The sequence below is a fragment of the Pecten maximus genome, chromosome 7 (assembly GCF_902652985.1).
Source record: "Pecten maximus chromosome 7, xPecMax1.1, whole genome shotgun sequence".
Taxonomy (NCBI): Eukaryota; Metazoa; Mollusca; class Bivalvia; order Pectinida; family Pectinidae; genus Pecten; species Pecten maximus.
Genome location: NC_047021.1, coordinates 22596281 through 22611180, shown reverse-complemented (window position 1 = coordinate 22611180; position 14900 = coordinate 22596281). Strand labels below are relative to the sequence as shown.

Genomic DNA, 14900 nt, shown 5'->3' with positions numbered 1-14900 from the left:
TGAACGAAGGTCAAGGTCATCGACAGGTTATATAAATGTACCCAGCACTGTCCGTCCGTCTGTCCATCAGTTAACTTTTCCTTGTTAGCGCTCTCTAGTCTTTATTTGTCAACAGATTTTTATGAAACTTGTTACAAATATGAGTTAGTGCTATGAAATTTATTATTATTTTGTTTAACGTCCTATTAAATTAACAGCCAAAGTGTGAAAATGTTCACAAGAAGTGGTAAAAAAAAAATAAGAAAAAGAAAGAAACATAATGAAAACAATAGGGATTTCCATCCGAAATGGAAATTCTTAATTGTGATCCATCAGTGTGAAGGTGGTATCGCTTACTATGTAAATTAATATATTTATTGCTGTATCTGGATACGGCAGGTGTGAAAAAATGTGTTTGAGTGATTAGTTCTGACACATAAGTATGAATATTTTAAATATCCCTTTAATTATATCTTATTATACATCACCGGCAGTTATCCATCATGTAGATAAAAGGCCGCCCTGATGTAAGTAGCCCTTATATAGGTACAGCTTTACGTCAGCTCCGTGTTAGGTAACATGTGTTGTATGAAGGATAACGGAAACTTAGATGTTTGTACAGTAAGACATATATAGATATTTGATTGAAATGGTAACAAGTCTTCATTACATTTCACTGGCCGAGATGTAAGAGGATAATATAATACAAATAGATCCTTGTAATAACATTTCATTCTTACAGTAAATGTTGTTTTGTTTTTTATGTTTCTAAACTCTGTCATTGCCTCGTACTCGCCATTGATTACGTTGTTTATTAGTCCTCAACTACTACTGACGCAGGTATTGACTTCTGGTCATTTCCTGCCATATAATATGCGGGGTTAAATTTCCCAGAGTGGTACGTCCAAGTCGATTTAGGCCTGATTTAAAGATACTCAGTATTGATGCCCAAACTGAGGACATTGGCAGAGAAATCCAGGTGTCCACAACTCAGTTTGAGAATGCGCATCCTCAGAGTCCAGTTCATGTTCTTTTGAATGTATTTTATGTCAAACTGAATTGTTTGAATTGATAAAGAGCTCTCGATGGATACGATGATGTTATATCTTTGTAAAAAGGAAAATATTGTAGACCCTATGATATAAGAATTACTGGTATTTAAATATTTACAGCCATATTCTGGACAGCATTGTTGGGAATTTTAATTTTTTGTTACCAAGGTTTATACTCTTATGAATTACACAAAAGCAGTCTGAAACAGAGACAAAATGATTGACATTTTGTCTGCCCCAAGCCAAAATAAAAATGATATTTTAAGACATTGATCATGTGTTACTAGTTATCATGTTTGTCCTGTAAACCGCTTTATTGAAAACTTCAATACATTTTGTAATTACAGCTGTTAATTTTGAAAGTGCATTCGACGAGTTAGGCACGAATAAACTCCTCAATGAAGTTTGTATAGTTTTATGTTATAATGGCAATTTGATTGTTTTGTGTTTGATGGAGAAAGTTGTCAGAATACTTTTTTTTTCTTATCTTTGATGTGATATATAAATAATTTATGAAGTAAATGTGATGAATCAATACAAACTCTTATATACAGCTGTTTTTTGTCACTTAAAACATCATGTGACAGGTGGTGTATGTATTTTATCATTATCAGTGATGGGTAGGGGATAAATTTTGGCTCTGCCTCCTCCCATATGTTCCTATATATGGATCGTACCAGTTGTAGTTTAGGTCAGTACCATATAATGGAACACAATTAAATCTCGAGTGAGTTCCTAAGATGGCGGACATCTCTACAAAATGTGCACTGTAAATGTCAAAGCAGATTATTTTCTTTTTAAGAATTAAACAGATGTAAGATTAATACCTGAATAATTAGGGCCCCGCATCGAGAGATGCGGGTGCCCTATAGTAATCAGGTTGTCCGTCTGTCCGTCCGTCCGTCCGTCCGTCTGTCCGTTTTTTTTCTTCTGCACAAAAATGATTGAAGGAGATGAAGGATTTGTATCAAATTGGAACTGATGATTCCTCATGCATCCTAGATCAGATGTGTAGTATTTCATGCAAATCGGATTCAAAATGGCTGTTAGGCGGCCATATTGGATTTTAACATTAACATGAAAATACTGGATCTTTGTTGTTTTTAACTGTTCACTATTCGATTATGCAAAGTTGTCAAGAAATAAACCAAGAGTTAACTGACAGAATGATCAAACTCATAGTTCAAGGTCACAAGGCTTTATTCAGCACAAATCATCTAATAACATGAAATGTTTGTGCTTACTTAGTTTTCCGACGTGATATCACCATCAACTGCTCCTATACTAATAACCTAAGTTGAATATGATATTATATAACTTATTGTAGTTTGTACTAATAACCTGGTTAATTATATAAATTTCCCATTGAAGTTTGTACTTATAACCTGGTTAATCTTATAACCTGATTGATTTTAATTTGTAGCAATAACCAGGTTAACTGTAATTTTGTTTAATAAATAACCTGGTTTATTAGGGCCCCGCATCGAAGATGTGGTGCCCTATAGTAATCAGGTTGTCTGTCTGTCTGTCCGTCCGTCTGTCCGTTTGCGCCAAATTATTGACAAGAGTTGAACGATTTCGGTGAAAATTGGTACCACTTACAAAACCGTCTGTTGCCATGGTAACAAATGGAGGTTTCTGATTGGTTGAAATTTCTATATTGTTCGATTTCGGTGAAAATTGGTACATAGTGGTTTTTAGGGAAGCCAAACACAATGGTACCACTTATGAAACCGTCTGTTGCCATGGTAACAAATGGAGGTTTCTGATTGGTTGAAATTATTGGGAATTTTCGAGTTGATTTTGGGAAAAAATCAGGCTAAAACGCATTGAGAATGGGGTCGTTTGGTGCACCCAGTTATATAGGCAGGAAAAACACTGACAATAATTATTACATTTACCCTGAAGGGTCAGACACATAGCGGGGCCCTTTCTGACGTGTCAGTGTTCTAGTTCCATCATATTTCTGCATATATAATTAAAACACTTCCATAAACAAATGAGGATTCTCGTCTTATTTTTAACGAAAGAGTGTTAGCAAGACGAAACGAAGCATCACAGTTCTGCCATCTTGTATCCAAGTGGTATCAGAAAATAAACCAAACCAACCCGCTTATTTCTGATTGTTCGCCACATTCCATTACGAGTACAGCAAATTTTTATTCATACAACTGGTATGTGAACCTACTAGTATTAAAGAAAGGCACATCTAAACACTGTTTAATCATGTGACCTGTATTGTGTTATTACCTATCTCATTGTGACAGCTTCGACTTTGCTGTACCTTTGCAGTGACATTTTTATCATTGATTTTAATGAATATTGCAGAAGTAATACAAATCAACATCCTTGTTTATTTTTACAGAAGGGCCAGACGATTTGGGAGCAGGAGATCTATAACCAATTCCGGTACAAGGCACCTAGGGAGTACTTCCATACATTCGAGGCAGAAGTGAGTAGAGTTTCCTCCCCTCTTCTGTTGGTGGGGAAAGTAAGAAGGCAGTGGTATGATTATGTCTATAATAATGACAATATATGGTCACAGATTCTGTATATCTATCACTTAACTGGCGCATTCTACCATGTGATATGACTGTGTTATAAATACCTATCATAAGACACACATAATAATGTTATGGTCACATGAGATTGTATGATTGTCTTTAGAGAAACACATGCTGACCAAGTTTGTCTTTACTCTTATATAGAAATTGATTTTAGAGTTTTACTTATATTTTCATAAATATCCGGTATGTGATTAACAATCCATATAGAAGTTGACTTTAGAGTTTTACTTATATTCTTATAAATATCAGGTATGTGATTAACAGAATCTATATAGAAGTTGACTAATAATATCAGGTATGTGTGATAAACAGAATCTTACACTTGTTGTTTTGTCCTATGGAATTTATCAAACTTGTTAAGCAAGCCTATGTGTCTTAAGAAAGATTTACTTTACCTTCCTAGAAAGTAATTCTATATATATATATAAGGACGAACCATTGGCTATTGAGATATTTGTAATAAATATGTATATATATATATACTTCATATGACGATACAGGAGGTACAAACGAACCATTGGCTATTGAGATATTTGTAATAAATACATATATATATATATACAGTATACTTTATATGACGATACAGGAGGTACAAACGAACCATTGGCTATTGAGATATTTGTAATAAATACATATATATATATATACAGTATACTTTATATGACGATACAGGAGGTACAAACGAACCATTGGCTATTGAGATATTTGTAATAAATACACTTTATATGACGATACAGGAGGTACAGGCTGGCCTAAACTTCGCAAGTGAAGATGAAGCATTTAAATTCAAAAGTGCTATTGAGCAGAAGCTCATGGAACGCCATCAGAGGAGACTTGGTAAGGACTGAAAATCTTCGCGGTTCTGACCACATTAAAGTTTCACCACTCCTTTCATCCAGTGACAGTAGTAAGAGTTAACAGTACAATGTATATATATATATGTTAACTGACATTGTTTAATACCTTGGCCTTTAATTTCTCTAAACTCTGTGGCTTTGGCATAGGACTACAGCTATACACAAAAATGGTAAGATCACCTATTGGAAAATTGATATTTTGCCACCTACTAGCATAATCTTGATGTTTTCATTCCAAACATTTCTACCCGCTTACAACTACCTATATAACCCCATTACACTCACCGGTAGATCTCATACTGTTGTGATGGACTTCACCCTTGTGTGGCAAGGGAGATAACTCTTACAAAAATCGGTAAACATTTTCATTCATGTTTGTGTTGTAGATAAAAAGAAAAATCAGCAAGGAAGTGTTCATAATAACAACAACCAGAATCAGGGAGGGGTATCCTCACCTCCATCCATCAACAGTAAGTAACTCAACTTCAGGTTATATATATATATATATATATTCCTTCGTCATTTATGTTGCTAAGTTATATATCTATTTGGTGATCCGAAGGTATAGATTTGAATTTCCTGTCGTAGTTATACTGAGAGAAATATATATATATATATATATAAAGTGAAAAAATAGTTTGTTTCCATGTGAAAGTAAGAATAAAGATATAATAATAAAAAAAACTCGACAACTGACTTTCAAGCGCTTTCGCAGCTCTTGCTGCTCATCAGGAAAGTGTTTATTTTGAAAAGACAACTTAATGACGTCATAAATAATGTGACGTCACAATGGTATACATGTACAACGTTTCAAAACAAGCTAAAATTGTGGCGCCATTTTACACCTTTATAACAATTTTTCTATGGCCTGTTGAGGCTTGGTTTTAATATTTTTATAATTTGGTCCTCTTTCTTTTCTAATAAAACCGTGTCAGTCGAATGTAATTGGTATAAAGGTATCACATTAAAATGATCACCGGCACAATCATGAATATGCTTATTAACATGTAAATTTTGCAACGAGTCGGTCTTAGTTTGTTGCCTATGTACAGTCATTCTTGTTCTAAGTTCATTACTAGTTTGACCAATATAAAAATCACCACAATTGGAACAGATAACGGCATATATAACACATTTTGATTTACAATTCATATTAGCTTTTACTGTAAAATTTAAGCCATTTTTGAAATTATACGTATCACATTCAATAATAATAGGGCAAGTAGCACATCGAGGTGTCTTATATTTTGATACCCCAGGACAAAAAACCAGAATTATCAAACCTAGGAAGTGTTAACATTTGCTTCAAATTTGTAGGTTGCCATCTACTATGTAAAATAGTGTGGTTATCAAAAATCTTTTTCATACGGCTGCTGCTTTGCTTTAACTCCTCACATTTGTTTTTTATCAATGAATACACATTGAAATTCCGTGGATTAACAGTTGAAACGAAAGGAATCAATCTTGTGTTACATTTTTCTGTGCGTACACGGGATGTAAACGGTCCCTTTTCAATAGCCTTTCTTATACCATGTTCTATCACCTCAACTGGATAGCATTGAGCTTTAAGATATTGTTTCAACTGACTAAGTCTAATATCTTGTACCTGTTTCTCGCTGACAATTGTTATAATCCTTGAGGCAAGACTAAAAGGAATATTCACCTTGGTATGTTTACTATGATTTTAATTAAAATTAAGATAATTATGTGCATCAGTAGCTTTGCGATACAAATCAGTAGACATTTTCCCATAAGTATCTATCTGAATTAAAACATCTAAAAATGGTAACGAAGTATCGCTACACTCCATGGTATAACGAATTGATGGGTGAAGAGTATTCAACATTTGACGAAATTCATCTACGTCCTTACGAGGAGGCCATATTATAAAACAATCATCAAGAAACCTTAAAAAGTTATTCTTGACATATTCAGTAAAAGTTTCTCCAAACGTAGTTTCAATTTTAGAATAAAGAGTTTCCTCTAGATATCCTAAAACTAAAGTAGCATATGTAGGGGCAACTTTAGTACCCATAGCAGTACCTTTGATCTGCTGGAAAAATCCTTTGTCAAAGTAAAAGGCATTACGTTTCAAAACAATCTCCAAAGCTTTAAGTATGAAATCATTGCTAAAGCGGGAATCAATCTTTTCCCTTTTCTTATTTAGCCAATATTTAACAGCCTCTATACCAAGTTCATGTGGAATATTAGTGTATAGACTTACCACATCAAAAGAAACCAGTTTACATCTATGCTGAACCTGCCTAGGTAAACGACTAAGAAAATCAAAATCGTCTTTTATATAGTTATTACACATTTACATAATGGTTTCAGTACCAAGTCCAAAAAATGACTCAAGCGTTGGGTTGCACTATTAGGTCCACCAACTATAGGTCTAAATTTCATATCTGTAGGATTTTCCACCTCAATTTTTATTATTATATGTATATATATATATCAACAGTAACTCAACCTCAGGTAAGGATAATTAAATTGAAGTATGTTATTGAAGTGTTAGATTTTACCGTATGCCATCATACATCAAGAGATGTTGTTACCTAGTTGAATATACATGTATAAGTCAATAGTAGACTTTTAAAATATTATTGTTTCTTTTGAAACCTCAGACTCTGGCCCCCCACTGTCGTCTGTAGATGTTAACTTGAACAAGACAAGTGGAAAGGACACCATTTCTAAGGCCAGCAAGGGTAAGACCAAAGAAAAGGACAAGAAGAAGAAGCTGACCAAGGAGGACATTAGTACGCCCACAGACTTCAGGCACGTCAGCCATGTTGGCTGGGATCCTAACAAAGGATTTGATGTGAGTTGTTGGCAGTAAGAGGCTAGAGAACTTTCAGTTGTTTTGTTGTCCGAGATGTAGCTTAATTCATGGTGTATAAGTACACAGCTGACCTTGAGGTTTGCCCAAACTCCACAGAACCTAGTTCCTAACTAAAAATTAAAAAAAGGGCTGCCCCTGACCCTGGAGATTTAGTCCCCAGTCACATCTTAAGAATGTTCGAGATCCTCACCATATAACCATAGCTACATATGCTGCGAAACATACACAATGACAACTTATTCAAAATATTAATTTTAATGAGAAGCTTTTGCAATGATTACTATCTAATTGAAGAATTAACTTCAAGGCTATCCATTATTGTGGAGATGCCACTCCATGGTGGCAAACTGTTAAATGTCAAGGACAAATGAGTGTAATATCTAGTCATGTTACTCTGACAACCTTGAACTTTACACTTTGACCTTGTTACATATATACAAAGGTGAATTGTTTTAATCTTGACATGTTTGCCCTATTGAACAGATGAACAACCTTGACCCTGACATGAAGGGGCTGTTTGAGAGTGTGGGTATAGATGAAAATGAGGTGGTGGATAAGGAGACTGTAGATTTCATCTACGACTTTGTGGAGCAGCATGGAGGTATAGACGCAGTGAAGGCTGAGATGGCATCGAGACCTCCGCCAATCTTCCCTTCAGGTGAGAAACAAATTATATCACATCTACCCTAGAAGGAAATGTTGACTTGGTGACGATTTATGTGTATAGATAGAGTGACACAAGAATCAGCTTGCTTGTCATCAATTTTCTCATCAAAAAATTGATTTCCATGCAGCTTTTGGACATCTTTGACATCAAGGGAAGGTTGGACAGTAGAACCCTGGGGTTCCAAGGGAAGGTTGGACAGTAGAACCCTGGGGTTCCAAGGGAAGGTGGGACAGTAGAACCCTGGGGTTCCAAGGGAAGGTGGGACAGTAGAACCCTAGGGTTCCAAGGGAAGGTGGGAGAGTAGAACCCTGGGGTTCCAAGGGAAGGTGGGAGAGTAGAACCCTGGGGTTCCAAGGGAAGGTTGGATAGTAGAACCCTGGGGTTCTAAGGGAAGGTGGGACAGTAGAACCCTGGGGTTCCAAGGGAAGGTGGGACAGTAGAACCCTGGGGTTCCAAGGTAAGATGGGACAGTAGAACCCTGGGGTTCCAAGGGAAGGTGGGAGAGTAGAACCCTGGGGTTCCAAGGGAAGGTGGGAGAGTAGAACCCTGGGGTTCCAAGGGAAGGTGGGAGAGTAGAACCCTGGGGTTCCAAGGGAAGGTGGGACAGTAGAACCCTGGGGTTCCAAGGGAAGGTGGGACAGTAGAACCCTGGGGTTCCAAGGGAAGGTGGGACAGTAGAACCCTGGGGTTCCAAGGGAAGGTGGGACAGTAGAACCCTGGGGTTCCAAGGGAAGGTGGGACAGTAGAACCCTGGGGTTCCAAGGGAAGGTGGGACAGTAGAACCCTGGGGTTCCAAGGGAAGGTGGGACAGTATAACCCTGGGGTTCCAAGGGAGAGGGGACAGTAGAACCCTGGGGTTCCAAGGGAAGGTGGGAGAGTAGAACCCTGGGGTTCCAAGGGGAAGGTGAGACAGTAGAACCCTGGGGTTCCAAGGGAATAGGGGACAGTAGAACCCTGGGGTTCCAAGCGAAGGTGGGAGAGTAGAACCCTGGGGTTCCAAGGTAAGATGGGACAGTAGAACCCTGGGGTTCCAAGGGAAGGTGGGAGAGTAGAACCCTGGGGTTCCAAGGGAAGGTGGGAGAGTAGAACCCTGGGGTTCCAATGGAAGGTGAGACAGTAGAACCCTGGGGTTCCAAGGGAATGTGGGAGAGTAGAACCCTGGGGTTCCAAGGGAAGGTGGGAGAGTAGAACCCTGGGGTTCCAAGGGAAGGTGGGAGAGTAGAACCCTGGGGTTCCAAGGGAAGATGGGACAGTAGAACCCTGGGGTTCCAAGGGAAGGTGGGACAGTAGAACCCTGGGGTTCCAAGGGAAGGTGGGAGAGTAGAACCCTGGGGTTACAATGGAAGGTGAGACAGTAGAACCCTGGGGATCCAAGGGAAGGTGGGAGAGTAGAACCCTGGGGTTCCAAGGGAAGGTGGGAGAGTAGAACCCTGGGGTTCCAAGGGAAGGTGAGACAGTAGAACCCTGGGGTTCCAAGGGAATAGGGGACAGTAGAACCCTGGGGTTCCAAGGGAAGGTGGGACAGTAGAACCCTGGGGTTCCAAGGGAAGGTGGGAGAGTAGAACCCTGGGGTTCCAAGGGAAGAGGGGATAATAGATTTAGAAGATATTTACTTGGATAGATAAAGATAAATGTCATCCTTTCCTTCAGCTGTTTACAGATGATGATGTGCTGATGTTTCATTCCAGTGTGTCAGCAACAGTGTTCTATGCCAGTATGATAACTTAGTAGGAAACAATTTTTTATTAAAGTTACGTTTTCTCTTCATTTTACAGCAGCTCCACCTGCAGTGCCACCCCAGCGTACAGCAAATCGGGCCCCACCTCCACCTTCTCGACCTGGCCCTGCTGCACCCCCTCCCCCTTCAAGAGCCCACCAGGCACCTCCCCCACCCCCTCCTAACCGAGGTCCCCGGAACCTTGGAGCTCCCCCTCCCCCTCCTCCTCAAAGTGCACCAGGCAGTCATCCTCCCCCTCCACCTATGAAACCATCTATGGGACCACCTCCACCCCCTCCCTCAAATAGTGGATTCCCTCCCCCACCACCTCCTTCAAGTGGTGGCCCACCTCCCCCACCCCCTCCTCCCCCACCCCCGGCAGCTCCTGCTGCGCCTCCCCCTCCCCCTATGACGGGTGGTCCAGGGGTTCCTACACCATCTTCTGTAGGTGGTGATTCAGCTCGTAGTGCTCTATTGGACCAGATCCAGAAGGGCAGAAGTTTGAAGAACGTCTCCGTTGACGACAAGCCAGCAGCACCCAGTGATGCCAGGGGAGACCTGCTTAGTGCTATTCGTTCAGGCAAAAACCTCAAACATGTGAGTGGCATCATACCTAATTAATGTTTATTTCATTTCATTAAATAATAAGGAATGCTACTCTCTAAAGAGAATGTATATGTTAAATGTTAAACTTTGTTGTCTAAAATAATGATAACTTGAAGACCTTGCTTAACTCAAAATTAAGATTAAGTTCCGATAGTAATGATTACCTTGAATCCTCGGGATATTTTTCCATGACCCCTCTGACCTTGAGATAACAGTATTGTATGTATTGATCTATACAGTGGTACACATCATGTATCATGGATGATAAAACAAATGTTAAATACATTGAATGCTTAGACAGTTTACTTGAAATATATGGAGAAGGAAGGTTACTCAACATAAAAACATATATAGTTAAACCTGACTTTACCAACACTGTATGGGACCAAGTCGTTATGTCGACAATGACAAAGGAGCATGTCACTGTTCAGATGGATATAGTCGGATGATACAGGATGTCATTAAAGACAGTGGTTAGTAAAGTCAGGTTTCCTTGTACAAAGTAGGTGGTGATTTTCAGTGTGATATTCATGTATAGCCCTGATGTTGTGTTATAATGTTGACAGGTTGATCCCACGGATGAGAAACCTGCACCTCAGCAGGAGTCAGCAGGAGGCATAGTGGGCGCACTGGCTCGGGCTCTAGCCAATAGGCAGAAACATATACAGGGCTCAGGTAAATATTGTGGATGTGCTTGATTTAGTTCTGGCCAACACACAAAAACAGTATGAGAGCTCTCCTGCGTGAATACAGCACTATTGTTCAGGGAGATGAACCAAGGGCTCCCCAACCCTGGCAACTCCTGTCAAATACAGAAGTGTGTATACAATTACTGCTTAACCATAATTGTATACACACATCTAGGATATTTCCAGCTGGGGGAATAAAATTTTTGTAAAAACACACAAAAACATTTGGAATTCGGGTAATTCATAGTGGATGTACTCGATTGAGTTCAGGCCAACACACAGAAACATTGGTGATTTGGGTATAGTGAGAGTACTTGATCAGGCTCTGGCCAATATGCAGAAACATTTGGGATTCGGGTAATTTTAGTGGGTGTACTTGATCGGCTCTGGCCAACACACAGACTCGAATGAGCTCTGGCCAACTGACAGAAACACCCGGGACTCCAGTAATCATAGTGGGTGTACTTGATCGGGCTCTGGCCAACAGACAGAAACACCCGGGACTCAGGTTATCATAGTGGGTGTACTTGATCGGGCTCTGGCCAACAGACAGAAACACCCGGGACTCAGGTTATCATAGTGGGTGTACTTGATCGGGCTCTGGCCAACAGACAGAAACACCCGGGACTCAGGTTATCATAGTGGGTGTACTTGATCGGGCTCTGGCCAACAGACAGAAACATCTGGGACTCCGGTAATCATAGTGGGTGTACTTGATCGGGCTCTGGCCAACAGACAGAAACACCCGGGACTCAGATTATCATAGTGGGTGTACTTGATCGGGCTCTGGCCAACAGACAGACTCGAATGAGCTCTGGCCAACAGACAGAAACACCCGGGACTCAGGTTATCATAGTGGGTGTACTTGATCGGGCTCTGGCCAACAGACAGAAACCTTGATAACTTGTCCTGTTATACACAGTTATCTTGTAATTTTCTGTACATTTCTGATTTTAAATTAAAAAAAAGTTTAATGACAAAAAATAATGAAGCATGCAATTTAATGTAAATTTTTGCTTTGTAGATGATGACGATGACGATGATGAAGATGATGTAGATGATGATGATGACTGGGATGATTAAATGACTGTGCAACTTTGTGAACAAATTGGCTTCCTTCTATTGCCAAAATGCATTACCACAAAATCCTTGCACTGAGTAACCCCTGTTGGGAAAACCTGTCTTGTCCTTATCTGTCGTATATTATTGTTTTCATTTTTAGTGATATTTATGTTCCGCTGTGCTAATCTTCAGTTACTTAGTTATTGCTACCTAGAAAACAGTACATTAAATCAAAAATATCAGTTCATATTGTGCATCAGATGTACCACCAGTAAGATTCAACCTGATTGGGACTAGATATAAACTATAATCAGATGGTGACTAAATAAGGAAGGTAGAGCCAACGTCAGTTCAGGTGGGTGGGTCCTTCAGCGGGGTGCTTCACTTGAACTTGGATACACAAGGTATGCAGGGCGATTAACAGAGTATATAAATATAAAGAGGGGGGAGGTTAACCGCAACAAGGACAAGTGTCCCCAGGTAAGTGGGTTACTTATAATTTATTTGTCGACTAGTTTCGCCTCTATATGCGAGGCTTCATCAGGACAGATGGTGACTAGATATAAATTCTATAACCTGATGTTGACTTGATATAAATTCTATATAACCTGATGGTGACTACATATGGATTCTTTAACCTGATGTTGACTAGATATAAATTCTATATAACCTGATGGTGACTACATATGAATTCTTTAACCTAATGTTGACTAGATATAAATTATATAACCTGATGGTGACTACATATGAATTCTTTAACCTGATGTTGACTAGATATAAATTCTATAACCTGATGTTGACTAGATATAAATTCTATAACCTGATGTTGGCAATATATAAATTCTGTAACTGATGTTGACTAGATATAAAGTCTATAACCTGATAGTGACTGGATATAAATTCTATAACCTGACGATGGACATACAAGAATGTTATAAATGTTTTCACTCTAAGTTTTTGAAATCTTTAGTCACTGTTAAGTTGAATCCTATTTCTGGTACATTTGATACACTGTATGACTAGATACAAACATTTTATTTGTATCTAAAGATGAACAAACACAGTTTTCATTTATGTAATTACATAGAAGGTTCATGTTCAAAAATAATGTTTTGTACTAAATTTGTAGTATAAAGAGGACTAGTTCATGAAAATTTGAGAAAAAAGTGAGATAATTACCATGCTGCCTAACTTTGATACATGTATATTCTCTTACCTTGGGATATTCTGACAGATAAATGTCAACTGTTTAAGGCAATAAGCCCTATTGATAACTGGTAAAGAACGTGAGTTTTAAAATCAATTCACACATGAAAGATGGAGAAATTAATTCTAGAGCTTTCACTCTCTATGGAAGCAACATTACAGTGTTTTCTCTATTGATATACATTCCACACTACTCACATATCATGTGACCTTACTGCCATTTACATAATGAGTGTTTCCGGACTGTGTGTATTAGGTAGGCCTGCTGTTTACTAATGATGTCCTATGAAGCTTTGATCATATTCATTTAATGTTCAATTCCTGTGAATGTTTATTTTTGCTCAACCTGGCAGATATTTATTTCTAAATATGAATTAATAAAGTCTATTCCATATTGTATTTACTCTTGCATGTTTATTTCAAATATTACAGACCCTACTCCCGATATATTATTATCTAAAGACTGGTAATATGGTCTTGGTATAAAAGCGTTATCTAATTTTATCCAGAAAAAAAGAATTCTTGTCAAGTCTTGTGTTACTGTAGCTGTATATTAAAGTGTACCCAGAGGAATTTGCTATATAAAGCTGATAAAATGTAATTGAGGATGAAACTAAAAATGCTGAAAGTGTAACTTTTATAGCGACTTCAGTTTTAGGATCATTGTGACCTTCTCGAAAAGATACCTAAGCCCAAAGCCGTTGACCTCATTTCGATGACTCCTGACCTGTGATGTCCGAGGTTTAATGGGATCGGAGCCGCCCTATTGGAAATATATACAAACAAACCTGCGATTGATGCATATAAGACAACAATCATACAACTGATGAATAGTTTTTTTTAGTTATATTTGTGAATAAGTTAATAACAAGTGCTACCAAAACGGATTAATCGGAAGTCTAAAAATGACATTAAAGAAATGAAATACATTTTGAAATGTTTGTTATCAAAATTATATTCTTCTAACATTCTGTGCGTTAATCTTTAGAAATGGGTGATTGTATGAATATCACCAACATAATAAAGGTTTGCAATGTAATTATCAATTATAATAGACCTTATAGAATAATTTTCTATTATAACGGGCCTTACATAACATGGAATATTTGAATAATTTTCTATTATAACAGGCCTTATATAACATGTAACTTTTGAATAATTTTCTATTATAACGGGCCTTATATAACATGGAATATTTGAATAATTTTCTATTATAACGGGCCTTATATAATGTAACTTTTGAATAATTTTCTATTATAACGGGCCTTATATAATGTAACTTTTGAATAATTTTCTATTATAACGGGCCTTATATAATGTAACTTTTGAATAATTTTCTATTATATCAGGCCGTATATAACATGTAACATTTGAATTAATATGTTCTATTAAAACAGGCCGAATATAACATGTAACATTTGAATAATGTTCTATTAAAACGGGCCGAATATAACATGTAACATTTGAATAATGTTCTATTAAAACGGGCCGTATATAACATGTAACTTTTGAATTATAACAAGTTATGACTTGCATCACCCTGGCTGGACAGACTAAACTGTTTATCTTTTCGGGTTACACCATCAAAAATGGCACTGAAATTATGGTTTTAATAATCACCTATGATGTATTTATTAATTAAAAGATTGAAATATA

The 14900-nt window shown here is 37.9% G+C and overlaps 1 protein-coding gene across 1 annotated transcript in view; it reads left to right on the top strand.

Annotated features, from left to right (window-relative positions):
* LOC117331932 (neural Wiskott-Aldrich syndrome protein-like) overlaps nt 1-13643 on the top strand; it is a 37653-nt gene extending 24010 nt beyond the window's left edge. Inside the window, exons 3-10 of the mRNA XM_033890929.1 lie at nt 3397-3483; nt 4336-4435; nt 4842-4925; nt 7083-7276; nt 7781-7955; nt 9740-10278; nt 10854-10962; nt 12001-13643. Of these exons, the coding sequence (XP_033746820.1) occupies nt 3397-3483; nt 4336-4435; nt 4842-4925; nt 7083-7276; nt 7781-7955; nt 9740-10278; nt 10854-10962; nt 12001-12059 (1347 nt within the window). The 3' untranslated portion in view covers nt 12060-13643. The remainder of the gene's footprint in view (nt 1-3396; nt 3484-4335; nt 4436-4841; nt 4926-7082; nt 7277-7780; nt 7956-9739; nt 10279-10853; nt 10963-12000) is intronic.
* The last annotated feature ends 1257 nt before the right edge of the window (nt 13644-14900 follow it).